The 26296-nt window shown below is 45.6% G+C and overlaps 6 protein-coding genes across 6 annotated transcripts; 2 read left to right on the forward strand and 4 right to left on the reverse strand.

The window, feature by feature from the left end:
- Positions 1 to 636: 636 nt before the first annotated feature.
- LOC128715237 (uncharacterized) lies at positions 637 to 1345 on the forward strand. The gene is made up of 2 exons (XM_053810118.1): positions 637 to 1156; positions 1236 to 1345. Exons 1-2 carry the CDS (start codon positions 637 to 639, stop codon positions 1343 to 1345), a joined length of 630 nt encoding a protein of 209 aa, XP_053666093.1.
- A 340-nt stretch (positions 1346 to 1685) lies between these two features.
- LOC128714977 (dynein light chain Tctex-type 5-like) lies at positions 1686 to 2552 on the reverse strand. The gene is made up of 5 exons (XM_053809860.1): positions 2529 to 2552; positions 2377 to 2472; positions 2274 to 2315; positions 2121 to 2213; positions 1686 to 2051 (listed from the first exon to the last, which is right to left on the reverse strand). Exons 1-5 carry the CDS (start codon positions 2550 to 2552, stop codon positions 1686 to 1688), a joined length of 621 nt encoding a protein of 206 aa, XP_053665835.1.
- A 559-nt stretch (positions 2553 to 3111) lies between these two features.
- Positions 3112 to 4932, forward strand: LOC128712675 (rubber oxygenase-like). Its single transcript, XM_053807563.1, has 6 exons — positions 3112 to 3139; positions 3226 to 3337; positions 3408 to 3614; positions 3698 to 3823; positions 4282 to 4392; positions 4464 to 4932. The coding sequence occupies exons 1-6, from the start codon at positions 3112 to 3114 to the stop codon at positions 4930 to 4932; spliced, it is 1053 nt and encodes a 350-aa protein (XP_053663538.1).
- Positions 4933 to 5169: 237 nt separating this feature from the next.
- Positions 5170 to 6442, reverse strand: LOC128714413 (intraflagellar transport protein 46 homolog). The gene is made up of 4 exons (XM_053809287.1): positions 6278 to 6442; positions 6132 to 6204; positions 5661 to 6013; positions 5170 to 5598 (listed from the first exon to the last, which is right to left on the reverse strand). Exons 1-4 carry the CDS (start codon positions 6440 to 6442, stop codon positions 5170 to 5172), a joined length of 1020 nt encoding a protein of 339 aa, XP_053665262.1.
- A 343-nt stretch (positions 6443 to 6785) lies between these two features.
- Positions 6786 to 8243, reverse strand: LOC128716089 (cell division control protein 6 homolog). The gene is made up of 2 exons (XM_053811010.1): positions 7885 to 8243; positions 6786 to 7824 (listed from the first exon to the last, which is right to left on the reverse strand). Exons 1-2 carry the CDS (start codon positions 8241 to 8243, stop codon positions 6786 to 6788), a joined length of 1398 nt encoding a protein of 465 aa, XP_053666985.1.
- Positions 8244 to 9918: 1675 nt separating this feature from the next.
- LOC128715701 (acetyl-CoA carboxylase) lies at positions 9919 to 25171 on the reverse strand. The gene is made up of 11 exons (XM_053810613.1): positions 24994 to 25171; positions 24291 to 24816; positions 17881 to 17998; positions 13851 to 17050; positions 13518 to 13780; positions 13288 to 13450; positions 11098 to 13217; positions 10757 to 11031; positions 10345 to 10686; positions 10130 to 10264; positions 9919 to 10044 (listed from the first exon to the last, which is right to left on the reverse strand). Exons 1-11 carry the CDS (start codon positions 25169 to 25171, stop codon positions 9919 to 9921), a joined length of 7446 nt encoding a protein of 2481 aa, XP_053666588.1.
- Between the last annotated feature and the right edge of the window lie 1125 nt (positions 25172 to 26296).

Below are 26296 nucleotides of genomic sequence, written 5' to 3' on the forward strand. Positions count from 1 at the left end.
CAATTTATTACATTACAGTTACAGTGTACTAGATACTAATTAAGCTGTTAAATTTCTAAAAACCGCGTATCTCCGTATCCGCGTGTGAGAGCAACCACGTATCTCGTATCTCTGTCGAAACGATTATTTCATCGTCATCATAACAGAAAATAACGGTTCATTCAAAAACTTCGGCTGCGTCAATCATACCGCGACGCAAGTGCATACCGTACGCAACCATTATGTGTCAAATTTGGCTGAGGCCTGTGCAGATGCCATAAAAGTTTGGTTCCATTATGGCAAACGACAGTTCGGAAAGCCGCAATCGGAAAAATATTCACTTTGTTGTTGTGTTGCGCACTACTGTCAGATGAGCAGATAACAAAACAAAGCAAACAAGAAGCAAACTCGATCAAACATAACTCCCGCGTTCAACAAAGCTTGATAGTTGACCAGGGTTATAAAAACCGCAAAGGAAATGGTCACGTATTTTCAGTTATGCACTCCAAAGTAAGCATACAATTAACGTTAAAGTGTGTTGCTAAATTACCTTAGCAACGGTTCGTTATTACACGGTCGCAGTGCAGTTAGAGTGAGCTTGTGTATCTTAGTACACAACGAAAGCAGCAACCCAGAGGAAGCTACCGCGGCTAGGAGATGGAATACGCCAGCTTTGTGAAGGATTTGCGGAGGGAATCTTACAACAGCACCGCCTCTCCCCCAGACACGCAATACGCAAAGGAATTTGAAGAGCAAATGCAAGCCCTGGTTATTAACTTCGATGTCGACGATCCATATCTGGAACAGCAGCATCAGTACTCTATCACAAGCACACCACTGCAATCCGGAAGTGGGTTGAAATGGAAAACCCAAAGAAAAGCGATCTGTACTACAATATTCGACGAAACAGAGCAGGTAGAAGTACCGAAAAAGAAAAAGGCTTTGGAGATTGTACAAAACAGTAGCGAAGATCTTGAGTTCCAGCGCTCGTTTGACTCGAGCGAAGGCATTTCGCTGCGTTTCGATTCGTCTAGTTCGAGCGATGATATTCCGGATTTAATGGCATGCAATGAATTAATAGCTGACCCCTCATCATCGCACAGTACATACGCAGGGGAAGACCACGTTCAACGTCGCGCGTATACATCTTTCCCGTTTGAAGCCATCCAAGGAGAAGGTAAGTGAATTGTTTTGTTATCTAATAACAAAACCACATTAAGAAAGTCACGCTAATGATGGATTTGATTGTTTTCCAGACTCGTTGCTTGAACCGTCTGCTGATATTTCGCCGAACGATAGAACGAAGTTTCCAACCAAATGTTTATGTACTCCTGCGAAGCGAACGTATGATGAGGCTAACAGTTAGACTACTGGATTGAGTCACATTAACGACACTTTCTTAAACTAATGCTTTGATAAGCTAATCTTTGCCAGCATCAACAGACTGTAAATATATCGTATTTAAAATTTATTGCAGCGACAACAGTGACTAATGTGTAGAAGTAAAACTATGGTAAAAATGCGTAAATTATTCGCTTCTGTGCAACATTCGTGGAATGATACATTAGGCGGTAGATTAGCGTAGCTTTTAACTTCATCATCGCCATTCCTAAATAGGATCAAGTAGAATTTTCAATAAAACCAAATATTCTTTAAATATAAGCAACACTTTTAATTTATGCGTCCAGTAGTCGTTGCCAGCATTGTCACTCGAAATACATAACCCAAACGCTAGCGACCACGTAGAAGGACGATGCTTCGTAGGTGCTACTTAAACAATCATCCTTCTCCGGATCCCAAAGGGCTCGAGCAACACACCGAAAGTCCTGCATTTGCTTATCGCCCACCGTCACAAGCGCAACTATACGGTACCTTTCGAACTGGCACAGCTTAAATTGATTTCTTAACTCTTCACTTAAATTTTCCGCCAACCGTTTCGCTCGCCTAGGCACATACTTGTGTTCGTCGAGGTACGATTTTAAAAAATGGTCCATCATGGACCGCATCGCTTCACGGTGAAACGGATTTTTGGACTCCAGACGGTAGGTGTTTTGGAAACGAGGGACTGCGTACTGTTGAGTTGATACACGATACAGTGTTGGATATTTAGGAAAACTCAAGGAAGAAATGATCAAACTTACCATACTGGTTCGATCGTAAAGACTTCTGTCTGCCCGGGAGGAAGTCATGGCTGGTCCCATCAATCGCGAAAGTATCAGTACGGATGATTTACGCTGGAAGCAGAACGGGAATTTAAGGTATCATAATTCAACACACACTCCAGTAAGACTTACCGCCATTGCAGCCATACTTTCCCGGGGATAGGTTGATTTTCTCTGAAATATCAAGATTTAGTAAATTTATTAACTTACATTAACAACATATAGAAACACTTACATAGGTTTTTTCGGTACTTTTCACATCCTGCCCGTCGGAATCTCCTTGAGGATCTACAAAACCGATCTTTCGCGATCGCTTTACCTTTTCTCCTTCCTGAAACAAATTCTAATTAGCGTGATGTTTATGATTCAACATACAGAACACTTTACCTTCGTATTGTTAACATTTTTCATGTTGAAGTTTTGTAAAATGTTTCAAACTACATAATAAATGAAGGATGTTAACAAAAGGCGGAAAAGTTTCAAGCCAATCAAATCACAGCCTGTTGTGATTGGATAATGAAATATAGAAAGGAAAGTTATAGCATATGGTCAACCTTTGGGGAGCAAAATATTTTTTTTTAATAAATAAGTAGAAAATGTAGAATATTCAAACGCAAAAGAAAAGAACGAATACTGCAAGGGTTTGCTTAACATTCCATGAACATTCCATTCGCTCACCAGGCATCGTCTGCTCATCTCATGGAGCTCTCTCTCTCTCTCTCTTGCCACATCTGCAGATATCTTTGCTCGCTATCTCTTGTGCCTCACCTTTAAGTTATGCGCTATTGAACATCACCTCATCTCGCTCAGTGTTGTGCGTAAACAAAATGCAGCGGACTACGATCACGCAGCAGTAGCAAATCATTATCGGTCTGTTGAATAAATCGAATCTTGATTGCCAATTGTGACAAAACCAGATCTGATAAAGGTGTATAACGAAGTGACCCTTCTTGCACAGCAAAAACGCAGTATGGTTGCAGCGAACAACTCACGAACGGGTAAGCAAATGTTAGCCAAACAATCACCTCTACTCTGTGCCATTGAATCTTCACTATGGTCGCTTTCACTTCGACCAAACACGCAGGGGAACTCCCGGAAGTGCGCTACTTGGAAATACTCGAAGAAGGTGCCAACATTTCGGTGGATTACGGTGACATCGAACTGCCCGAATGGTACGACGATGCGAAGATTAAAAGGTACGTACTTAACAATGCTTAAGAGGCTTCATTTTTGTATTATCTCTAATATACGTGTTCCCTTTTGCAGAGCGCAGGAATTTTTCAAGCGCAACTTTTATGCCATGTTCGTCGGGAAGCTGTGCGGACTTCTTGCCATCGTTACGGTGCCATCGATTTTGCGCATCTTGGTCCACACGAATCAGTCGTCCGAGCCGCGAACGGCTTATCGTCGTTATGTCGCAACCGTGATGCATACACTCGAATGGTACTACGAGGACATGGTACCCACGTCGAGGTGTGAATTTGCGAAAACTATCCCACGTGTCAGAACCGAACAGTAATGGGATGAACGATCTGGTCTTATTTCCTTCTTTTTAGAGCATGGAAATCGATCACATTTGTAAGAAAAACACATGCCGGTGTAAGCAAACAGGCGGCAACCGTTCGACCAGGAATGATCATTTCTCAGCGCGACATGGCGATCACACAGTTTGGTTTCGTTGGGTAAGTGTCCCTCATAGTAGCCTAACGCAACCCATTTCGTCATATAAACGTGCCATATGACCAGGCTTACTAGACTTGTGTTTCTACGTAGCTGTAAATAGTCAGAGTTTGCAACCGAGGAACGGTGCGGATGGGATTTGAGCTTGTTTTTGTTGGGTAAACTAGTCTATAAGAAGTATGATCATTAGCAGATGGCAGAATGGCAGTTAATTAAGCATCATTATTTTTTGCCACACACAGGAACACATTCACATAGCAAAAGTGTCTGGTGTTGGAATGACCCTTTTGCAATATTCTTCAACGCTGTTTTTGTGGCAATAAAAGTTTTTCTGTACACAGGGTAATTAACACCTACCAATTGCAAAGTTGAATGCTGCAAAATCTCAACCTAATTATTTAGCTGTTATAATTTCAGCGGCATTTTCCAATTGCTTACTTCTTTTTTTTATACGATTCAGCTATGCTATTATTAGCTATCGCAAGATGGGCATACAGTTCGACTCGAAGGATATGGAAGCTTTCGTACACTTCTGGCGCGTTATTGGACACATGATGGGCATCGAAGAAAGGTTTGTTTTTCCCCCGATTGGACAGTAATGTTCACTTTTCGGAAGAGTAATATAGTTTCCCTCTTTTGCAGATTTAATGCCTGTACGGATCGGTTCGAAACGACGGAACAGCGGATGTCATTGATAGCGAATGGAATATTGAAACCGGCATTACTAAACCACACGGACGATTTTGTTAAGATGGGCAAAGCGCTCATCGAAGGTTTGTGGTGTTTCAACCCATTTATCGAGTACGACAGCTTCCTGTTTCTCACCATGCGGTTTAACAATATACCCGGTTACCACTACTGGGACGATGAGGCAATCGCGGATGCAAGGGAGTCCACACGAAAGGTACGCCAATACGAGCATTTTACCCGCTACGCCCGGTTCTTGCTGTATTGTGTGTGCTACATCCATTCGGTACTGTTAAATATTGCCTTGTTCCGGTGGTACTTTAACTCGCAGATGGTTTTGTCCCGGTTCTTGATCACGTACTTCCCGTTCCTTGCCTTCTATCAGTTTGGTGTGACAGACTCGTATGTTCAGATTTTAAAGTAATACGTGGTTTTATTTGATTTTTAACGGAAGTTGTTTTTTTTAATTCCAACTGTTACGAACTACCATAGCAATGCTCAGTTGCCAAAGGGCTTGTGCCTTTATAATGCAAAGATTTCTCATCTATAAATTTAAGCAATATATCCTCTCTGACGTGCATTCCTCTATTTATGTACCACTGGTAAATAAATTATTATCTTCACCAGCATAGAAGATGGTGACCATGTCTCCCATCTAGGTCTATAAGCTGTTTTGTTGCTTAATGGCCAGAAACAGGTTGAACAGATTGTACAGTGCGTAGATGTAATCGGACTGGTTCTCACTGGCCGGTAGCGGTATGTCGAACATGTTGCATATGATCTTTATATAGCTCGTCAAACTGCAATCCAGCTTGGCCGATGGAAAGCCTAGCGTATCGAGCGTTCGCTCCATCTCTTCCGGCCATTCGGACATCAAGCTGTCAATGTTGACGATCGGTTGCTTGTGTGCGTTAACGCTCTGGATCGATTGGCTTGCACGCAGTGCCTGTATCTCGGTTATCCAGCGATCAATGTCCCGGGCGCTGCGCACGATCGCGGACGGTGTTTCGATCGGTTTAGTAAATATCGATCGTAGCTTCATTTGCAACAGCACACTATCACTCTGATCCCCGCACGGTTCATCCAGTATCTGTAAACATAGTAAGTTGTAATTGTAAATGTGCTAATAAACGCAAGCAACATAAATCTTACCATTAGTCCCAAATTTTGAATGTGTCCATTTAACTTTTGGCTTTTCTTCTCACTCACCGGCCCGGGAGGGCAAACTTTCAGAAATGCATCAATATCACCGACGGCCGGGATGAACTCCGGTATGAAGATCTTCAGCTTAAACTCGATCGCGATCCGTTGCGGCGTGTAGCGCGAGATATACTGGAACAGATCCTTCACCTCGCCCGGTGCGTCGATGTTTTCGTACAGCTTCGGATTAAATTCTTTCTCCTCGACCAGCTTCTTGATCGGTTCCTTCTCGTCGTCCGACATGCTGGCACTGCTGTCTGTAAGGGAATCGTTCTTACGCAGCTGTTCACGTTTCGAGTTCGGCTCTAAAGTGGAAGAATATTACACACACCCACCCCATACGCACACAAAAACGAAACACAAACATTCATGGCACAATGGTACACAACCACAGCAACATTGTAGATACGGGGTAAAACCTACCAGCTCCAGCAGTACGGCCCACTTTTGTGCCTTCCTCCAGTAAACTCATCGGATGGCTTTCATTGAAACTTTCCTGTACAATTACAAACATTACAATTACATTAGTCATTTGTCCTTAGCCAATAGAGTCTTCTCCTATCGCTTACCTTCCTCTGTTCACGTCCATCCGGAGCATCTTCCTCGTCCTCGTCGTCTTCGTCGTCCTCCTGGTTGATGAACTGCAGTGAACCGGAAACGTCCAGATCCGGCGGCGGACTGTCGTCAATCTCGCGGCCATTTTTAATTTCGTACATTTCGTCATACAAATCCATTCGGGAGTGGGTTTTTCTCCTCTTGTCCGTGCGTAAATACTGTGCCTGCTGCAAACAAATGCTTCCACTTTTTTTCTGTCCAGCTCGTTGAAATGCCCAACAACAAACGCAGTTGTTTGGTAGGTGTGCGTTACCATGGTAACGGGTTTGTTTTCAAAGTTACCTTTTGCTAAATCCACCGTACATGTGACAACTTTACGCAGTTCAATCTTTTTTTTCCAGTCCAATTCTTTTATTGAAAACTTGTCTTAAAAAAAACACACGCACCCATTAAACATGGCAGAAAATGAAGAGCGATGTAAATAGGGGCCAAACTAAAGCTCCGATTGCTGCAAAGCTAATGCTACTTTCCCAAACAGGAAACATCACTAATGATACTCGTAATGAGCTGTTTATCGTTCAGTGCCGAGCTGACCTCTTCCTCGTCCCACTGCAAACACACCCGATGCATACGGGGTTCCTTCTTGCACTGCAATCGCACAATACCACGCGTCTCCACCAGCGAGCACAGACCGATAAATTCCGTCTGATCCACCGCCTGTATGTTTCGCTTGGTGCAGATCGTTTTGTACACGTCGTGCAGTTTCCCCACGGTGATGTCTCTGTTTTTACCGTGCTTCAGCAACAACATCAGCGAACAGATGAGCAGCTTCTGTTGCAGTGGGAAACCTTCCTCGAGATCATTGCCAAGCGTCTGCGATGCACCGTACACTTGCTTTAGCACCGTCATCACCTGTCCCACGGTGACCACGGTTGGGTTGTTGGAATTCGTCTTACGGTCCTCTTTCTTCGCGCTTTCAACCAAGCGCCGAGCGATGAACAGTGCCCGGCGGATGTCACCCGACGTGGATGCTACCTTGGCCGCCAGCAAACCGAGAGCCGCTTCTGGAAAGCGTGTCAGCGAATTGGTTTCTTCCAGGCAGGACTTCAGGATGGTCACGATCTGTTGCTTAGTGTACGGTAGGAACTGGATAAGGCGAGGCTTCAGTTCACAGCGAGCCTGCAACCGGGCTAGTAAACGATCCGTAAGATCAAGCGCGTTCGCAATACCGATCAGAATAAGCCGTGCCGTTTGCCGTGCTGGCCATTCGAAGATGCTATAAAGGATCGTTTGCTTGCTGCTGGACAGTTGATCGATTTCGTCCAGCACCAGCATTATGGTTTTGTGCTTCCGGTGCAGGTATGCCTCAATTGCGGCCTGGTACGCCTTCTCCGTGCTTCCGCTCACCTTCAAAGCTAGTTCCTCTGAGATCTTCTTGTATATGCTACCGACGCTCTTGATCGACGTGCAGTTGATGTATACGGGCTTTAATTTCTTTACAAACAACTGGTGATTCAGTATCCGCTGGAGTGTGGCCGTTTTGCCCGTTCCCGGTGGACCACTGACAAAAGATAATACACAGTTAAAATTGAACATTAAAGGCACCTCGATTAACACCTACCTTATGTACAAACTGCCGGATCCATCGGAGCTCAATACCCCTTCGATGTAAGCCACCAGCTCGTCGTATTCTTTCTCTCGTTCGGGTAATTTACCCATTGCATCCAATGCACCTACCTTTTGTGAATCATTTTCCACCTCTTCTGCATCCTGCACATCCGACAACCGTTGGTGACCGCGGGCAGCTTTTTTCGGCGAATTCACAACGCTCTCCTCTTCCAGCTCTTCCATGTTTGCTGTGACTGCCGGCACCTGTGATCGACGCTTTCGAGGCGTTGGTTGTATCGTTGCCTGCTCATTGTCATTTTCCTTATCGTTGATCGAGGAAGATCGTAAGCTGAGGCGCGTTCGACGATGCATTGTTGCGTCGCGTTTTCACCGTTATTTTGTCCAAATAAATTTGTGCACGACAGCGGCATCAATTTCCCGCCCGTACAACAGCTGATAAGTGACGTGATTGTCAGTTACAGAACGGAACGATCCGCTCTGAAGAGTGAGTACTTCCGCTCCGGGTTCGTAACGATCCAGTCAACGTCAAATGGCTTGAAATTCGGCAATTTTTGTACACGCACATTAAAACTAGAGCTAAGAATAAATAATGCCAGTTTTAAAAAGTATAGTTTTGCAGTCCGTAGAATTAAGAAAATATTAAAACAATTTATAAACCCCGTTTTTGCACAGGAACTGCTGATCCGAAAAACTCATATGTCCCCCACGAACCACATTCAGCATTGCTTAGAGATGTGCAGGCTAAAGAGGAATGCACACGAATGGTCACGTTTTGAAATTGTGTGTGCATAACGGCCGGGTGGTGAAACTCCGCATAATTTTTATTATAAAAATAAACTGCGATTGTTCAATCACTCTACTAATTTTCTTTCAGCAAAATGTTGCACAACTCAAATACCTCTAAACGTTTAAAGAATTTTATTCTGAAGCCATTTGCATCTTTGCCCTGAAGAAACCGAATGCTGTAATGGATGTGAATCGGTAGCTAAGAAACCCCTCTTATTGATGTAATCTTCATGTTAACCATAGCTCGACGGAATTCCAATAATTAGTACACAGTACGAATAATGATTAAAACCAAAAAAAAACATTATCGAAAAACTTAGTATAAGCGAACGAACGGGATATTAAAACAAGCAAAACCTGTCCATTACTTCCTAACATTCCTAAAAACTAATCTCAGCTAATCGTTCTTTGTAACAACGAACGTACGCATAGCTTAGCTTAGCACAGTCTACATAACCTAAAGTATTCCCTTATGTTTGTTTTGAGGCGAACCATTCATATCCAGTACGCTTATACAATTTTCCACTATTTCATTGTGTTGTTTTTTTTAATTCGCGTTTTCGACAATACCAGTTCCAACGTGAACATTTGTTTGCGTGTAGTGTGTGTTGTATGTGTATGTATATGTGTGGTTGTTTAGTGTGGGCGTTAACTTGGTTTCATTAAATAGCTTTGTAATGTTTATGCACGCATTCTTCGTGCAATTGGATGAATTCTTCGCAAGTCTTATGCGTCTCTGCATATGTTTCGCCTGCCGTTTTATGTGCGCGTGGTGTGTAATATTTATATAAGAGCGAACAAGGTTGGTTTGAAACGTTTCATCTTCATTTTGCTTCTTTTGGCTAAAGCTTATCTGCCTTATTGCAGTTGTATGCTATCGCAAATGGACAATCCTAAGCACACCTTCCAGGCGGCAACAATTCTAAACATTGTAATGTGCGAAATTTCGATCGCGCCTTACCGAAACCGAAATGAACAGTCGACCGAACTCAACCATTCGAATCGATCAAACATGAAACATAAAGGGTAGCAGCTGTTCACAACTTTCGATCTGTGTTCTCCATTTTTCACGCTTCAAATTGTGTATATATATTGATTTTCTTTCTCCTATCTTATCATCTAGCTCTGTGCTAATGTGTATCCCCCAATTGCGTCGCTACATTATTAACTAACTCCAGCTCGCCCGTCTAGCTTAACGTTTCCGCTTCGAGCGTTTCCGTTATGTACAGTTGAAACGTTGTCATCCGAGACTTGTGTGATCGTTGTCGGTAAGCTGGGCAAGCGTTTTCACCACCTCACCGCGTTGTGCGGGCGACAGTTTCTCACAAAGTCCAACAACCGCATCCAGTGTGGCCTCCGGGAAGTCCTGCAAAGGGAAATACGTAATGAATAACTGTGCCTGTGCCGAGCGATAATTTTGGTACTTGCGGGTTTGGAAACAAATTACTTACATTTAACGACTGACGAATCCGTGAGATTATTGCGCTCTGTTTCACTGAGTAGATATTGCGGGAAACGGTAGAATCCGAGCGTTTCTGATTTTCTAACCATTCAACGGCCGACTCGTTTGTCTCCCATAGGTATGCCTGGAACAAACATACATACATTTCAAAAAGGTTAGTTATCGCTTAGTTATTTGCATTCGTTGCGCTAAACCAACACATACCTCCGTAGCTCCTTTATCCTCGACAAACCATCTGCGTAGCATGGATTTGGCCTGGCCAACCGACAGATCATCTTGTGCTTCGAAAATCTGTTTGATGAAATGTTCTTCTAGCAGCAAACGCCGCAGCCGCCAGTAGATCCAATTGCGCGAATTACGCCACGGTACAATTTCACTAATGCAACCCTTCTCCAGCATTCGTTCGGGCGTGTCGTGCAAGTCCGCAAAATGTACCGCCACCGGGTGATAGTTTTGCAGCAACGCATTCGTTCGTGCTTTAATTTTGTTTTCCAGCTCGGCAATCAGCTCCTTGTTCTCGCCCGCCGCGGCCAATTGGTTTTTAAGCTGTGAAAGAGGCGTGCGAAAAACATGTTTCAAAATCATCCACTAAATCCACTGTCTTTGGTACACTTACATCCACCGCAGCCGGATCAAGACGATGAATTGTTTTCACGATGTCCTTCTCTTTGTATTTCACCTCCACGATACCCTCCGGTTCTAGTACACCGGCGCGCGACTCCGGATCGGCATACGTTTCCATGTAGCGTGGATTAATGGTAGGATCCAGCACCGCCCATGCACCACCACGTAACTCGGCATTCGGTGGAAGGTAAACTATAACTGGCTGCTTGTACTCTCGCAATCCATCGACAATGTAGGCACCGAACTTTACAATTTGTTCGTACATGTCTAAACCAGAAGAAAACGATTAATTAATTACCCCAATCGCGATAAAACCGCGCAAACAAACCATACCTTTCTGTCCACCAGAGAAACCACGCCAGTTGGCTAGGATAATGAGTGGCAGTTCTTCTCGCCCAAAGTCCTTGATCGCTTGAGCCGTCTTGAAGGACGAATCTGGGAACCAAACCTGACCGGCCTGCTGGAACGTTTTGGCTTCCGAGTCCAGATTGGCTGGATCAGCTGGTATGGTCACCTCGACGGTTCGCGTCTCAACCGCAATTACACCCACCGGAATACCACCCAGCTTGGCACGTCCAGTCACGACCGTCTGTGCCCATGGTTCCATAATTTCCGAAAACGTGCCACGATCGAAGAAACCCGTCTCCCAGTCGGATGGATTGGATGGATTGTAACGACCGGCCAGCATCCAGCGCGGATCGTACGGAGCTTTGGTGGGGGTAAAGTCGATCATACGATCGATCGGATCACTAGGCGACACGATCGGTAGATAACCGCCGCGTTCATTCGGAATGTAGGACAACCAGTGCAGAATCGTGTACACACCGTCCTGATCCAGGGCTTCGGTCTTGTGTGTCACACCATTGTTGTGCATAATCTGAATTCCTCCGAGCTGATTGTTCGAGGCGTACACTTTACGCCCCAGCAGCTTATTCAGCGCAGCAAAGCCAGTGAGAATTATGTGCGAATTGTCGATCTGTATGACACGTTGACCTAAACGAACCAAGTACGATCCAATGCCGATCGTGCGACATGTGACCATCGAAATTGTGACGACATCTTCGTACGCACGTGACGTCTCGCCAGCGATCATACCCGCGTACCGCAGGTTTTCTACACCGAGCCCATCCGTTTTGCCAATAATGTCAGTAATCTTGTATCGTGGTTCTCCCTCGTCCTCGATCAGTATCGCGCGCACCGAATTGCTGTTCGCTATTTTGCTGTAATCTTCCGTCGTGAGGTACAGGTACTTGAAGCCCTTCTCCGGTTCCTCGGGATCTTCCCAAGCGACCTTGAACAGTGATTTCACTTCCTCCGCCAGCCCGATACGTGCGCCACTGTTGACCGAGATGTAGATGCGTGGACATTTCCGCTGTCGCGACAGTTCAGACGCCTTGAAGAACAACAGGTCCTCCTGCGGTCCGAACGAACCGATCAGGTAGGTCAGATCGTTGGCAATCACAATAATCTCACGACCTTTGGCGAACTCCGGCGTGGCAAGCACGATGCGCCAAGCCACCATACCGACATTGTTCTCGCCTGGCAGGCGTTGGATCTCCTCCAGATTATCACCGTTCAGCACTAGCTCGTTGCATTCCAGCAGAATCTTCTCCGGGATACGAATGTCCTCTGTGGGTCTCGCTTTGGAAAACTCCTTCCACAGCCGCTCCGTCATCTGCCGGAACATGTCCGGTATGTCGTACACATACGTTGTTCCATTTGACTGAGCCTGGAAGCGCTTCTGTTGCAGGAAATCTTTGGTCATATACGGAGACGATATCGGCAGTCCGTGCAGTGCGCCTTGCCGGTTTCCATAGGCTTGGAATTTGATGACGTGCGTTTCCGGATCAGTCAACTCCGTGTACATGGCGATGTCGAGGAAGTAGCCCGAATCGTTCGCAATACAGAGCCGCACCGAGGTGGTTGGCGACTGCGGCGTCTGGCGAATTACCATCTTTAGCTCCGCCTGCAACACACGCAGCTTCCACAGCCGCGGTCCGTACCGGTACACCATCTTTGAGACGGATTCTTCAATCTTAGCCGGATCCATGATGACGGTCGGTACAAAGTTGAGGAAAATATGGTTACAATCAGTACGCTTGGCCTGCGGGTGTGAGAACGCTACTTCCAGCTCGTCCATCGCTTCTAGCAGTACTCGTTCGCCTTCATTTTGCAGATATTCGAATGAAGCTTCCTTCGTAATCAGATCCGAGTGGCGAATGATGGAACGGATGAAAAAGCGGAAATCCGTCACTTCCTGTCCCTTCGGTACCTTGGCCCGACCGAGGTAGAGATGCATCTTTTGGTTTGCCGTCGGCAGTGCTTCCAGATCGTACGTTTTCATTCGGTTCAGCTCTAGCTGGAAGGCACAGGCTGGCTCGAGGTGTCGATAAATACGATCCTCCTCGAATTGGTCCCGCGCGCGGTAGGTGAAAAATTTGGGGAACTGTCGTCTGTAATGACAATTAGTCAAACATTAATAATTTGACAAGAGTGTTGCAATTTTAGAGTTGCATTGCTTACTTCTTCAACGCAGCGAAGGTAATTCGTCTCACGCGACGGCTCAGTAACTCCTCCCGATGTTGATTGCAAAACGAGCCGAATACTTGTTCCATCTGATGATCATCCATGTCGCCCATGTCTCGCACAGCGATGCTCAAAATATGGATCGCTTCCGATGGTCGGGCTAAGAAAGGAGATGGAATTGATTATTGTTTTATAGACCTTTTTTGATGATGCTATAAACAACTTACGTGCTACATTTTCGTTCTCCATTACACGATTCACCTGATCGGAGATCGATACGTTGATCGATGTGCTCATCCTGCGGTCTGAATCAGTTCCCTCGACGGCTTCTAGCACTTTCGCGTTGACGAATACAGGTGACGCATAGTCCTCGAGCAGATCCAAGATTTCATCCGAATATTGATTGAAGTGCTCGAACGAATCAAAGGCTGCCATACAACCGGTGCGCATGAAAGAATCCGGAATAGCATCGGTATCGCTTCCTTCCGAACTAAAATTTTTAAAAGACCGTTAGTGTCATGCATTCCTTCTCGTGCAAAAATAATTCTAACAATACGTACTTATATCGATTCGGATGTGCTGTGGGCAGTAAGAATTGGAAGTGTACCAGTGGTACCTCTCCGGACAGCTCCAGATGCTGCAGGCAGGTCAGCTCATATGAGGTGTAAGCGCGACGCACGTATACCTCCAGTGCTGCATTACACACAGCACGATTCGAATGGTAGAAGAAGTCATGCAGAATATCAAAGATGGACGTCTCCGACTGGATCAATCGTTGCAAATTTTCCGGATGAAAATCGTGTCCGTACATGTCGACTGCCGACAGGAAAATGGATTCCATCTGATTGTGACGCAGCTCGTACGCTGGCTGGTGCGAAGCGATCAACACCTGTCGAGCACGAAGCGCCACTCGCGAATGTTCTGCCCGATTCAACGATGTCAGCTCACCAAGCGTTGCGGCCAGCTCGTCTGTTAGACCCGGTTCATTCGCCCACAAATGATCAATCAGTAATGTCACCAGCAGGTTCTTCTTGGCCACTTGGCTGTGGGAAAAGATTGTCCCCACCACTACATCCATATCGTCCTTATGCTTTTCACGAATAGCCGCAACGCACTTGTCATAGTGGCCATGCTGGAATTGCGATTCGACGGCATAATATTGCTTGAGTAGCTCATGTACCGCTGCCTTCATGCGACCACGGATGCCGTTGCGATAGCGCTGCACCAACTGCACGATGCCCTGGGTCGTCAGGAAGAACACATCACGATCGGCACGTTTCTGCAGCGTCGCCGCATGACTATCGATGACACTCGCGATACTTTGTGAGGGAAACTGTGCCAGCACACTGGTAATATTACGCTCGTACAACTGCATAAGCTTGCGGATCTTCTTTTCCACCGATAGAGGAATGCGACCCGAGATGGAGGCAATCACCTCCTGCAGCTCCAGCAATGGCAGTGACGGATCGCGCAAACTTAGCATGAACTTTTCGATTATTTCCCGCAGTCGGGGCGCATTGTACGGATCCGGTAGGCAGTAACCGGCCAGGGTGTTTTCCAGCACTGTCTTGTAGCTGGAATGAATACGGTTTAGTTTTTCCGGTATCTGCACATTTTCAATGATGGGCCAGGAATTTTTGTACGGTTGCGCTTTCGTTACCAGCGACGGATCGTCCAGCTCGAGGTGCCCGATTAAGGTGCCTGCGTCGAGCACGGCACCCGGACGGCGCAAAAACGTCACCGTGCCCGCCTCATTCGCCTTCAATGTCATGACCATCTTCATGACCTCAATTTCCGCAAAGGCTTGACCCTTCGAAACGTGTGCACCGTCCTCTACCAACAGACTGATGACTTTGCCCGCCGAAGGGGAGCGTAACAAGGATGGATCGTTTTCCTTCTCGAACACGCAGGTCTGATTACCGATAACGATTCGATAGCGATCGACTTCTTCCTTCATGTAGGTCGTATAGCTGGAACCTTCGAGGGACAGTAACATACCACCGTCCGACAGTCGATGTACTTCCACCTCCTTAAAGGACCCGTTCATAACGAGGAAGTATGTGTTCGGGCCACTCTTAGCGGCCTGAACCTTGTAACGGACGCCCTCTGCAATCAGCTCCACGTCGATCACATTTGTCAGCGTGTTCGCCGCCTGAATTTGTCCTTTCTCCATCGAGCCTTTGAAACTAGCAAACGCATCGGTCACCTTACGATCGGCAATGTGCAGTGCACCGCACACAACGCCGAGTATAATGTCCGGCTTGTCCGATTGAACCCGTTCGGCGATGAGTGCGTCTAGCCAGGCGGTATCGATAGTATTGTCCAAGAAGCTGTTTGTTTCTAGTAGCGTGATTAGGTACTCTACCGTTGTCCGGAAGTCGCCCCGAATCGAGAGTTCCTTCAGTGCAATGACGAGATTTTCGCGAGCCTGCTGACGGTTTTCACCCCAGGAGAAACAATGTCCAAACTGCGAGTCGGCAAACTCATGCAAACCGCCCGACGCTGCAACACTAAAGTAACCCCAAACATTTTTACTCGAGCGGAAGTTTAACTCCTGCACCGTGCCCGAGCTTGGCTTGAAGCCTTCGTCCGGATTCTCTGATGTGATACGGGCCGCGATGACATGGCCCCAGGGGCGTGGCTTTTGAGCCGGAGTGTCAAAGTCTATCACCGTACTGCCCCACGGATTTTCACCGTATAGCAATCGGATGTCTTTGATGCGGTACAGCGGAATACCCATGCCGATCTGCAGTTGGCAGGCGGGCAGATTCACATCTGCCACCATCTCCGTACATGGATGCTCCACCTGCAGACGAGGATTCAGCTCCAGGAAGAAATATTTGCCCTCCGAATCGTACAGATACTCCACCGTACCAGCGCTTACGTAGCCGACCATTTTCGCCAACCGTACTGCCGCTTTCTCCATTTCCTCAAATACGGCCGGATCGGCAATGACGGCCGGTGCCTCTTCAATGATCTTCTGATGCCGTCGCTGAATGGAACAGTCACGCCCGAACAAACTGATCGCATTACCGTACTGATCGGCCAGCAGCTGCACCTCAAGATGGCGGGCACCACGTGCCAACTTCATCACAAAAATGGGAGAACCGGGCACTTCCGCTTGTACCTGTCGGAACAATGCCGGAAACTCATCCGGACTGTCCACACGCCGAATGCCCTTGCCACCACCACCTTCAGACGCTTTAATCATTACCGGGAAACCGATTTTGCCTGCCGCGATCAGTCCCTGATCAGATGTGGTCACGCAACCACGTGCAAACAGTTCGCTGGAAATTTTGATCTTCTTTCCACTGTACTGGGCTTTCAATTCCGAGCCCGACCACGGTAGCGTAGGGATTTCAGCCGTTTGCGCTACGATCGAGGATGCGACCTTATCTCCGAGTGCCCACATGGCACGTTCCGGCGGGCCAAGAAACACCAGACTCTTCTTGTGCAGCAGCTCCGGCAGTTTGGGATTCTCGGAAGCGTGACCCCAACCAGCCCACACCGCTTGCACCTGTGTCCGTAGTGCAATGTCCACAATCAGTTCCACATTTGCGTAGTTGTTGTTGTTTGAACCGCCCGGCACGGGCACATAATGGTCTGCCATCTTTATGTACTCCGCGTTTGCCTTCAGATCTTCCGGCGTTACCATAACGACGAAACGGACCGCACGCTCATTCTTGAACATCTCGTACGACCAGCGACGGATTGATCGCATGCACTTGACCGCCGCGATACCATTGTTTGCGATGAGTACCTACGGGTTTTAAAATGGAGGAAAAAAGTTTGTCAAAAATCTATTGTATCATGTCGCTGTGTTTTCAACGCCAAATAGATGATTGTGTTATTAGTCCGTTATGAATCGAACGATCGCGTTATGATTGTACTTGTGCAAATCATTGCATTGACGACGATGACGATGACAATACATTGATTGCAAACAGGCGATGGGGTATTTTGCGTGGAATGTCAACGACACCCGTTTACAGGTTACTTTTAAAATTCTTGGAAATTTCCAATCCGTCATAAGCATTTTACGGTTTATTTGCAAGCAAAATGAGAGAAGTACTACTCAAAAACAAAACAACCTCCATGCTGCTCAAGGTGATCGACACGGTCAATAGAAAGAAGCAATCCACCACCGGATCTGACCTTTAAAATAGTAATTGAGGATTTTGTGTTCAGTGAGTCGAAGAAAAATTTGCCAACATCTTTTGCGACGAACAGAGATTTTTTCTAATATTCGCACATGATATTGCTTGGATATGTTCCAACTGGCATACAGCTATCAACCTGCAACGGATTTATTGTAAAGAGTAGAAAAAATGAAGCAAACAATCCTACATCGAGCACGCATTAATTTCCGTAATTGTCTGACCCAACTGTAAGAGAACTGATAGCTTCCACAAACTAGCTGGTGCAATTACATTCGACATTGAACACTATTCTCTGAGTTGTTGCTGACAGCTTCAACCACAGCAAAAAAAGGCCCTTCCGTCACGCAAACGTCATAAAACCATCCGACATTCGTTCGGAATGACTATGGAAGAGTCGTACCACACGTCGCTGCCTTGTAAATGATCATACCTTGTTAATGACCCGCGTACCGTTGAATTTCTTCACAAACTCCTCCGTCGTTGACAGAACAAAGTCACGTTCCTGGCCACGCTGCAGTCCCAATCCGGTGCCATGGGACATGCTAGGCCTAAAAAGAGAGAAATGTTTAAAAATGTTAGCAAATATCTAATGAGAGCACATTTCCTTTAATGGGGTCATGGGCGATCCTTTAAGCGGGGTGAGGTCATCATCCAGAAATTTCAGTGGTCTTGAAATGAGAATGTAGAGGAAAACACAAAATGGCATTCTGTAAACTACACTAACCACATCCATGTTGACTCGGTTTGCGTTTCCGAGCTGTGGCGGGGAGCTACGTCCGGATCTGGATTAGACAGACCGGGAAACGGGAATGGAGCTTGTGCTTCATTATGCCGACCGCGACACAGCAATGTATCCAGCACGGTAAGAACTTTGCTACCCGCTTTTGCGTGTTTCTCTTTCATTTAAACTTTGTAACAAGAGCGATCACAGAACTAGCGAAGTTTTAAATTGATTTTTTGACACAAATTATCGGAAAGTTGCCCCCACTAGTAATGATACGTTATGACATTGCACTACTTGTAAGTGAAAGTCTTTTCAAAGTGTTGAGTACACAAGGAGCACCATACGCACTACACTCCAATAGCGCATGTATCGAACGATAAGAAAACAAAAATATAGGAAACAATAACATCGAAACGACTCGCACGAGGACCTTCCAAGCACTGGTGATCGTTGCAAAATCGGCCGCCTAGCAGACCACCCCACACCGATGCTCGTTCGTTTCGACTTTCGACAACGGACCATTTCAAGGCGGTATCATTACAAGTGCGGCAGGCAGAAGGATGCAGCAAACGGGGTGGAGGTTCCCATCAGCGGGCGCGCATCTTTGGAAGGGGTCTGTTGTTGCACTGTAAACGTAACCGAGGCCGAAAACAGCGCTGTTACGCTAACCCACTGTGTTGCACAAAATCTTCCAAATAGATGAACCGCACGAAATGTACCACGCATGAAAGGGGTGTAAAACGGACAGAGAGGCCAAAGAGGGTTTCGGGTGTACGATTGGAACGGAATGGAAGCCAAGAGCTCACCAGAGGAGCTTTCGTTGTCGTTTGAAGGTCTTTTGGCACTCAGACATTCCGGTAGATAGAAGCAGTTCGTTGGACCGTAGCAAGACGTCTATCAATACATCGTAAGGTCGTTTCGAGTCGGCCAAAAAAAAAATCACCGACAGTGGTTAGAAAAGTGGTTCCAATTTTCTTTTGTTGAAGATAAGTCCACGCAATACTTGCTCAAGTTAAACAGCACACACGTGTCAGCGATGAGACGCATTGAAGAAAACAAAACGTATCATCAATAAGAGACAAAATTGAGAGCTTTCTTATACTTCACACCGATGGGGTTGAAAAACATGGCTTTGAGACATGTTGTGAGATTTTATAAGCTGTTGTTAATTAGGCGAAAATGTAGGCGAAATGTTTAACATGGACACCATAGGCAATGTTCCTGTAACGGCGACATATTGAAAGAGGAAGTAATACAGATGGAGATTTCAACGAAAAAGACAACGAACGCTGAGAAATACTGCGGTAATACGGCAAGGTGCACAACTTCAGGACAGGATATCTTCACAACTTAATGACGGGAGAACAGCAGTGAACTTCTGCGAAAATTTTACACAGCAATGAAGCTTAATTGAACGGTGCTCTCGATCTGTTAATGGTGGGAGAGCAACTCGAAATCAATTATTACTAGCCGTATAGAATCATCTGGACAATCATCACACGACTTGATCGGCTTCAAAACGAATACATACGTATACCCGTTAGACTAGTGTGGCGCTCGATGAATCTTTCGAGAAGAGTTATTCATATGAATCTTTAGTAAATACGTTCAAAACAGGAAACGACTCTCAAAAGATTCATGAAACGGAGGCCATAAATCTGGAATGATGCATGAATCTTAAAGGATTTATGGAACTTACACAAAGAGAGTTTCATCCAGTTTCATGAACCTAACTCAAATTCACCCAACACTATGTTAGATCAATAATTTATCATTAGGCAGTGAAAATATCCGCAGATTGTTCTAATATGCAAACAAATCCCTCGAGAAATATTTCAATAGAAATTAAAACGAGATACTAACTTCAAACCACCGGACACGGACAGGTGCAGATTGTTGGTGAGCGGCACCTTGAGCCCATCGCTACCAGCGCCGAGCATGTTCACGCCATTGTCCTCACTGAAGCTGCTGCTGGCGCTAGTGCTGCCGCTCGGGACGGCCGTCTCCAGGTTGATCACCGGTGGTGCTTGCTGTGGCGTACCCATCTGGTCATTATCTGCGGTCGTGTTCCAGGAGCTTTCCTCACCGGTTTCTGCCAGCACGAATCGTTTGCTCGCTCTTCTCTTCAACATTATTTCCCGCGCAACGGCGAGCAACAGGATGGTCGAACCCAATAATAGCACCGTGTTACTGCTCCAGCTGGCCACCGACACCGTCACCAGCCACGAGAGGGGCTCAATTTTGTTCCGCTTCCTTTATCCCCCAATGCCCACACTAGTGTCCACGTGTATACTAAATAAAAGCAACACCGTGAAACTAATATTGATTTTGCTGGTACACTTGCACCGCTGAAAAACGAGTGAGCCGCTTTTAGCACCGGGTGAGATAATTCAATCACGACAAAATCAATATCTTTTTTTGCACTTTCACTACAATTTTGCTATCGCTATCGCAAGCGGATTTCACAACCGGCGGTGACAGGTGAAAACACCACACAGCAGACACAGGGGGGGAGCCTTGCACGAACCTTTTGGAGGAAAGGAAGGAATGAAATAACAAAACTATGTCTCGGACAACTCGTCGAGGTGCACACTATCTGTCCGGGTTGTTTTTGCGACACTCGACACACACTCGCGCCAGCACACAAATCGATTGCAACCTGTCAAAGCCAGCTGACGCGATTCCTTACATGCACCTAGGCAAGGCCACAGTGGACCCAGTTAGAAGTTGTACAGACAAACAAGTGTATTCCGCTGACACCATCGGTTAGACAAGGAATCTGACCTACTCAACATACCGATCGTATTCCGAACGGTGTTGCGATCACCACCGATCGCTTCAACTTCGGTGGAAAAATGGTGTGATAACGCACAGATACGCTATTCAAACATTCAATCTGTCCTTTCCAGCAGTCCAGCGCCATTATTCCCCCTCGTTGACACATAATACGTTTAACCGGAAGGTGAACCAAACCACCCGAAGGGAAAGTTGTGCCGTTGTTCAACATGCGGTGAATGATATCGTGCAATGTGAAAGCTTCTTTTTGGCAGTTTTTGGACGAAGTTGGGAAGTTTTGCGTTCATGTAAATTGTTTGCTTGCTGTGGGACAATGTTCTCTCACAGTCGAACTCAAGTTGCAAGACACAAACACTCATCCGTACGCGGCGGGATGATCGCGTGATGCAAACACGGAAAACCGGTCGCTATCCGGCCACCATCGGAGAGGCACATTCCGCGCGCACAGGTTGTTTTCACTGCGCTGCAGCTTACATAATGTGGAAGCGAACTGAGCCAGTCGCCGTACAGCCTCTCCACCGGTTGACACCGTGGATAAGCTTAGCCTCTCGAATAGTGTTCGCAAGCAGTGGAGACGCTTTTCGGTCTTTTAATGCATTGAAATGTAGAGCTGATACTGATTATTCGAAGCTTATGGCAAATTTCTAATTTATGCTTAGTTTCACTTTGTTGCTTTATGCATTCAGTTAACTGACGTTCATTCACAAACGTGGAGCTCTTTTCGGAAGCATTCCAAAAACGCATGCCAAATGTGTCCCAAGGTCTCGCACTGGATGCTACTGGACCCAGTGGATGATGGCATGACGTGAACCGGTTTGCCTTGGTTTGGTTTGGAGAGTGTAGCCATTACCTTAAAAATTCATCCAGATACACACCCCAGGTTTCGGACCCGAAAGTGTTGATTTCTGGTAACTGGGAGGTTTCCAAAAGACGCAACATAAACGAAACGGTGAAAAAAACAAAACACCAAACTTTCCCTCATCATTGCGGTCTGTGTGTCGTGGCCACCGACCGGTGTAATACCGTTGGAACCTTCAGTTCCGTTAGTGCAATGCAGGGCTGATGCAGGTACGGGGCAAGAATTCCAAATTCCAAAACAAATTAGGACAAATTTGGGTGTTCCTTAATGGGTCAGGAGAACATTTGTTGGACAATTTCCTATTCTAACCGATCGCACTGTTCCTCGCAACAGGTAGCCGCAGCCAAACAGCAATCGATTTAGTGTGCAGTTTGCCTAAACACATACGAAAAAGGGTAAAACACGCACGAACAACACTTCGAAACCAGCGTTACAGGTGTAGGACGGATAGGATGAGAGTACTCTGGATTGCACACGGATGGGAAAAGGGCGTTATTAACACGATGATACAGTGCACGATCGCAAACTACATTCAGAGTCACTTTCGTTGTATGTGTACAGGGCTGTCGCGCGCGCGCGCCTCTTTTCGTACGCAGCCAGCCACAAGGGGAATCCGGCACTTCCGCGATTGGCCACGTTTCACTCGCAACTGACCATTCGAGGCACGATCCGCCAACGGTCGAGCCACAAGTTTTAGGTTGTCCGAGAGAGGGCGCGCGAGAGAGAGAGAGTGTTTGTGTAAAATTCAACACAATTCAACAGAAACAATAAAAAGCGCAAATTCATCTGCACGATTTGTTGAGTGGCGCTTACAATCTCAAAAAAGCTCCTGTGGAAGGGATAAATTAGTAAAGCGTTGAGCGCATGTCTAGAGCGACGAAAATCAACAACAAAAACGTCTTCTGCTTGAAAAAAAAAATGTTGCCATTGAGACGCTGCGTTCAAAATTTTAAAAGCCGCAATTGGGAATCGTATCCAATCCATCATTCATTCCCTGTGAATAAAGCTTCGAAAGAGCGTAACTGCCTGAACAGCAGGTGCATTTTGGAGCGATGGGCAATGATTTTGGAGAGTAAACTGCACGCGTGCACTCGATCAAGTCTCGGGATGACTTCAACTCGTTTCTAGATATAAGCGAGAAACGCACTTCATACCATGAGGGGGCCATCACTTTAAAAACCACCTTTATAGTGCGTAATACAAGAGAGAAAAACGTTTGGCGAGGTAAACTGCACTACACGCCGCATGCAATTTGGTGGAAGTGCAAGTGCATGCACTACCATTCGTTCAATGGAATCATACATCAACGCTCGATTGGATCTCATTTCATGAAGGTCATTATGTGTGTTAAGGAATTATAAATAAATGCACAGCAATTGATAATAAATTGCTTAATTTAATCATTAAATACGAATTCTTCTAGGTATTACCGAAACGCTATCCACAGACGGTAGAAAAATGTGAAACTAAACGCAAAAATTAAATCCGTATTTTTGTTGCAAACTATAATTACTTCTTTTCCCGTTAAAACGGCCAGGCTGCATCGACTTAATTTTACCACGTTAGTGGATAGTCTGTCCTAGCTACGGGGTAACAGTTCGGATGGGATTTTTCCTCAATCCTATCGTGTGAAGACCGAGCCAAACTAAAAATAGTTTAAAAGTAGTCATTTCACGATTAAACTTAATTATTAAAAATTTAATAAACCATTTAGCACAATATTGAAAAATATACTAATCGATTTAAAAAAAAAATTCACTTGAACCCTATTTACGATTCATCAAATTCATGAAACATGTTTAAAATGGTAAAGTTTATAACGTTTTCAGATAATCTGAACTAAAGTGACCCCTTCAATTGTTAGTTTATATTTAAATACAAAAATAAATACTGAATCCCATCATTTGAAGGATAGAAAATCTAATAAACAAAATAATTTCAATGGCGAATAAGTTGTGTACCGCAGGCAAAAACAATACTTATTGATAGCACACAAAAAACTCCTCCACGAAATACTACTTGCGTCATTTAAGAACGAGCTTTTTGTCCCAACACGTGTACTCATCTTAGCAAGCTCGCTGCCATGAGCTATGCTCTTCAAGCTTCTTTAGCCTCATCATCATCATCACACAGACAGTCAATAGAGTAACGTCAGCGCGCGTAAATAGACTTGGTCAGGCGGTAAGGCAGGAAGCAAAAAATCGCACCTGTTTGCATACTTCAAGTACACACAGAGAAACGAACCGCCATTTGACGTTTTTTTTTTTTTGTTGGTTTATGGTCGTTTAACCAATTACCCAAATGTTGCCGGGTAGACAGAAACGAACGAAGACACGACGAAAGAAAAGGGAGTGAATGGAATCCATCAACACAACGGATTCGGTACGGATGTTCTATCAATTGCGCAACAGACAAACATTACATTGGTGGACAGCTTTAACATGTATGACTGGGATCTTACCTTAAGCGGCGCCGTTTTTCGGTCAGGTTCATCTCGTACGACGAGCAGCTACGTAGACCTCCATTCTCCATCGTTTGTGGGAATGCATCGTTTGCCTCGAGCTCATCGTCCAGCTGACTGTCCTCTTCGCCAACGATAAAACTGGCTCGCTCCTTACCAGCGGAGCTATTTTCTTCGCTGTTCGGTACCGCTGCCGACTCGTTTGTACCATCCATTTTGATATGGTTATCGTTGGTGTCGACCCGTGAAGTTCCCGAACTCTGCTCCTGTTGGCCGTTTATTAAGCACGGTCGGTCCTGTGGACGATTCAAACGCTTCTGCTTTTGCTGCCGACGTGGTTGAGGACGATCGTACAAAAAGTTGGCATTGGTTAAAGACACCTGCTTGAGATGTTGGGTGAGTTGATCAACTGTCGCACCAACGTTTGCCAACGGTTGATCTTCCGCTGTAGCGTTCCCGTTCGTCAATACTGTGGGCCCGATGGGTGGTTCCGTGTCACAGCCGTCCGCAGCAGTAGCAGTATCACCTGAAGCAACAGAAAGCACAATTACTACGTTAGTAACTCTCGCAAACAAACAACGCGCAAAGAAAATTTATACAATTTTACAAACAAAACTATGTAAATTAAACCAATCATATTAAGCGAGCAAAGAACCAAAGACTTAAACCAACAGTACAAAAAATACCTCAAAAACCTACGTACAGGCCCTTTCTGTTTCAGGCGCAGTGGCTACGGATACGTCGATCGGTTTATGCACCGTACCGTGTGGTACAATGGCGATCGGTTTGTTGGACGCTTTTCCAAAATCGTAACTGGTCCACCAGTCGCACAGGAAAAGGTACGCAAACAGGATGACCCCGGCTACCGCGAGGTAGATCATTGGACGACCACAACACCCGTGCAGACCCCCGCCTTTACGGAGGTCAGCTCAAAATCAAGCAATGCAAATGTGCCTACTGGTTGTTAACCGAGCGCCCGGAAACGATTCTTCCCAACGTCAACGCTTCACGACTTCACAATGACGATTCGGAAATCTGTGAATTGAAGGGAATGACGTCAAAAGGTAAGTCGGTATGTGCTTCTTCAGAAGATATCGAATTGGATTGCGATTTTTTTTTGCATTTAAAGTACGATCACAATGTTGTTGTAATTGACGCAAACCACACTTCAGGTGCAAAAGTATGATCAATGACAATAAATGTGCTTTTGTGCATAAGTATCGTTCCTACAGACTGTAACACAAAACCAGGAGCGAATTATATATCACTTTTAACCAGGTTAAAATTTAGAAATTATGTAAAATTCAGAGGTTCAAAGAAGAAAACCGATTTTTTATAAGTCAGCCCTGCCATAAAAAAAAAAACAAAGTAAAATAATACCTAAACTGCCTATACAGTAAACTGCTTATACAGTATTTCTTGTTCAACAATCAATCAATCGTATCACCATTCAAACGTTATGACACTGAAATCATGCCATTCAGCGTTCGCACTGTTCAAGATCAAGTGTTGGCGATGCACAAGGTCAACAAGGAGTGACCATTAATCGAGCAGGATGAGAAGAAGAAACAGATTGCACATTATGTAACAGAATCGACAATGTCCATCCGTACTGTTGCCGCTGGCGAAGGGCGATCGAGCGAGAAAAGTTCGTAAAAGCTTTCACATACACCGTTGCACTCTAGTCGCTTACCAGACTTAAAGATGATTTGGAACAAACGTACTTTTGCCCATTAGTATTTAATCCAAGATATTTCTTCTTTCACTACCGAACGCATGCACAGTTAGTTTCCACTCGCAGAAAGGTTATTAAACTATCGCACCAAATTCTTCGCACGCATTAGCGATCTAATTCCCCCTCCAAAGAACACAGAGAAGCAGCGGAACTTACGTTTCCGTTAGATATCGGTGGCGTAGCGCCCGGAAATAGGCCACAGCACTGCCAATGCGCAAAGCCGATACACCACTAAACCACTCCTTTATCCCTTTGAACAGACTTCAAACGG

This window comes from Anopheles marshallii, chromosome 3 (genome assembly GCF_943734725.1).
Source record: "Anopheles marshallii chromosome 3, idAnoMarsDA_429_01, whole genome shotgun sequence".
Lineage (NCBI taxonomy): Eukaryota > Metazoa > Arthropoda > Insecta > Diptera > Culicidae > Anopheles > Anopheles marshallii.

Bases quoted from the DNA above. Each gene is read 5' to 3' on its own strand.
- LOC128714413 (XM_053809287.1), bottom strand. From the start codon at position 6,442: ATGGATTTGTATGACGAAATGTACGAAATTAAAAATGGCCGCGAGATT. The intron at 6,205-6,277 runs GTAAGCGATAGG...GTAATTGTACAG, and splicing joins ATGGACGTGAACAGAGGAAG to GAAAGTTTCAATGAAAGCCA. The intron at 5,599-5,660 runs GTAAGATTTATG...CTATGTTTACAG, and splicing joins TTCAAAATTTGGGACTAATG to ATACTGGATGAACCGTGCGG.
- LOC128716089 (XM_053811010.1), bottom strand. From the start codon at position 8,243: ATGCATCGTCGAACGCGCCTCAGCTTACGATCTTCCTCGATCAACGAT. The intron at 7,825-7,884 runs GTAGGTGTTAAT...ATCTTTTGTCAG, and splicing joins TCCGGCAGTTTGTACATAAG to TGGTCCACCGGGAACGGGCA.
- LOC128715237 (XM_053810118.1), top strand. From the start codon at position 637: ATGGAATACGCCAGCTTTGTGAAGGATTTGCGGAGGGAATCTTACAAC. The intron at 1,157-1,235 runs GTAAGTGAATTG...ATTGTTTTCCAG, and splicing joins TGAAGCCATCCAAGGAGAAG to ACTCGTTGCTTGAACCGTCT.
- LOC128712675 (XM_053807563.1), top strand. From the start codon at position 3,112: ATGGTTGCAGCGAACAACTCACGAACGG. The intron at 3,140-3,225 runs GTAAGCAAATGT...CCAAACACGCAG, and splicing joins AGCGAACAACTCACGAACGG to GGGAACTCCCGGAAGTGCGC. The intron at 3,338-3,407 runs GTACGTACTTAA...TCCCTTTTGCAG, and splicing joins GACGATGCGAAGATTAAAAG to AGCGCAGGAATTTTTCAAGC.
- LOC128715701 (XM_053810613.1), bottom strand. From the start codon at position 25,171: ATGATCTACCTCGCGGTAGCCGGGGTCATCCTGTTTGCGTACCTTTTC. The intron at 17,051-17,880 runs GTATGATCATTT...TAAAACCCGTAG, and splicing joins GTACGCGGGTCATTAACAAG to GTACTCATCGCAAACAATGG. The intron at 11,032-11,097 runs GTATGGTTTGTT...CTTCTGGTTTAG, and splicing joins TTTCTCTGGTGGACAGAAAG to ACATGTACGAACAAATTGTA.
- LOC128714977 (XM_053809860.1), bottom strand. From the start codon at position 2,552: ATGAAAAATGTTAACAATACGAAG. The intron at 2,473-2,528 runs GTAAAGTGTTCT...AATTTGTTTCAG, and splicing joins AAAATGTTAACAATACGAAG to GAAGGAGAAAAGGTAAAGCG. The intron at 2,316-2,376 runs GTAAGTGTTTCT...TTGATATTTCAG, and splicing joins AAAGTACCGAAAAAACCTAT to AGAAAATCAACCTATCCCCG.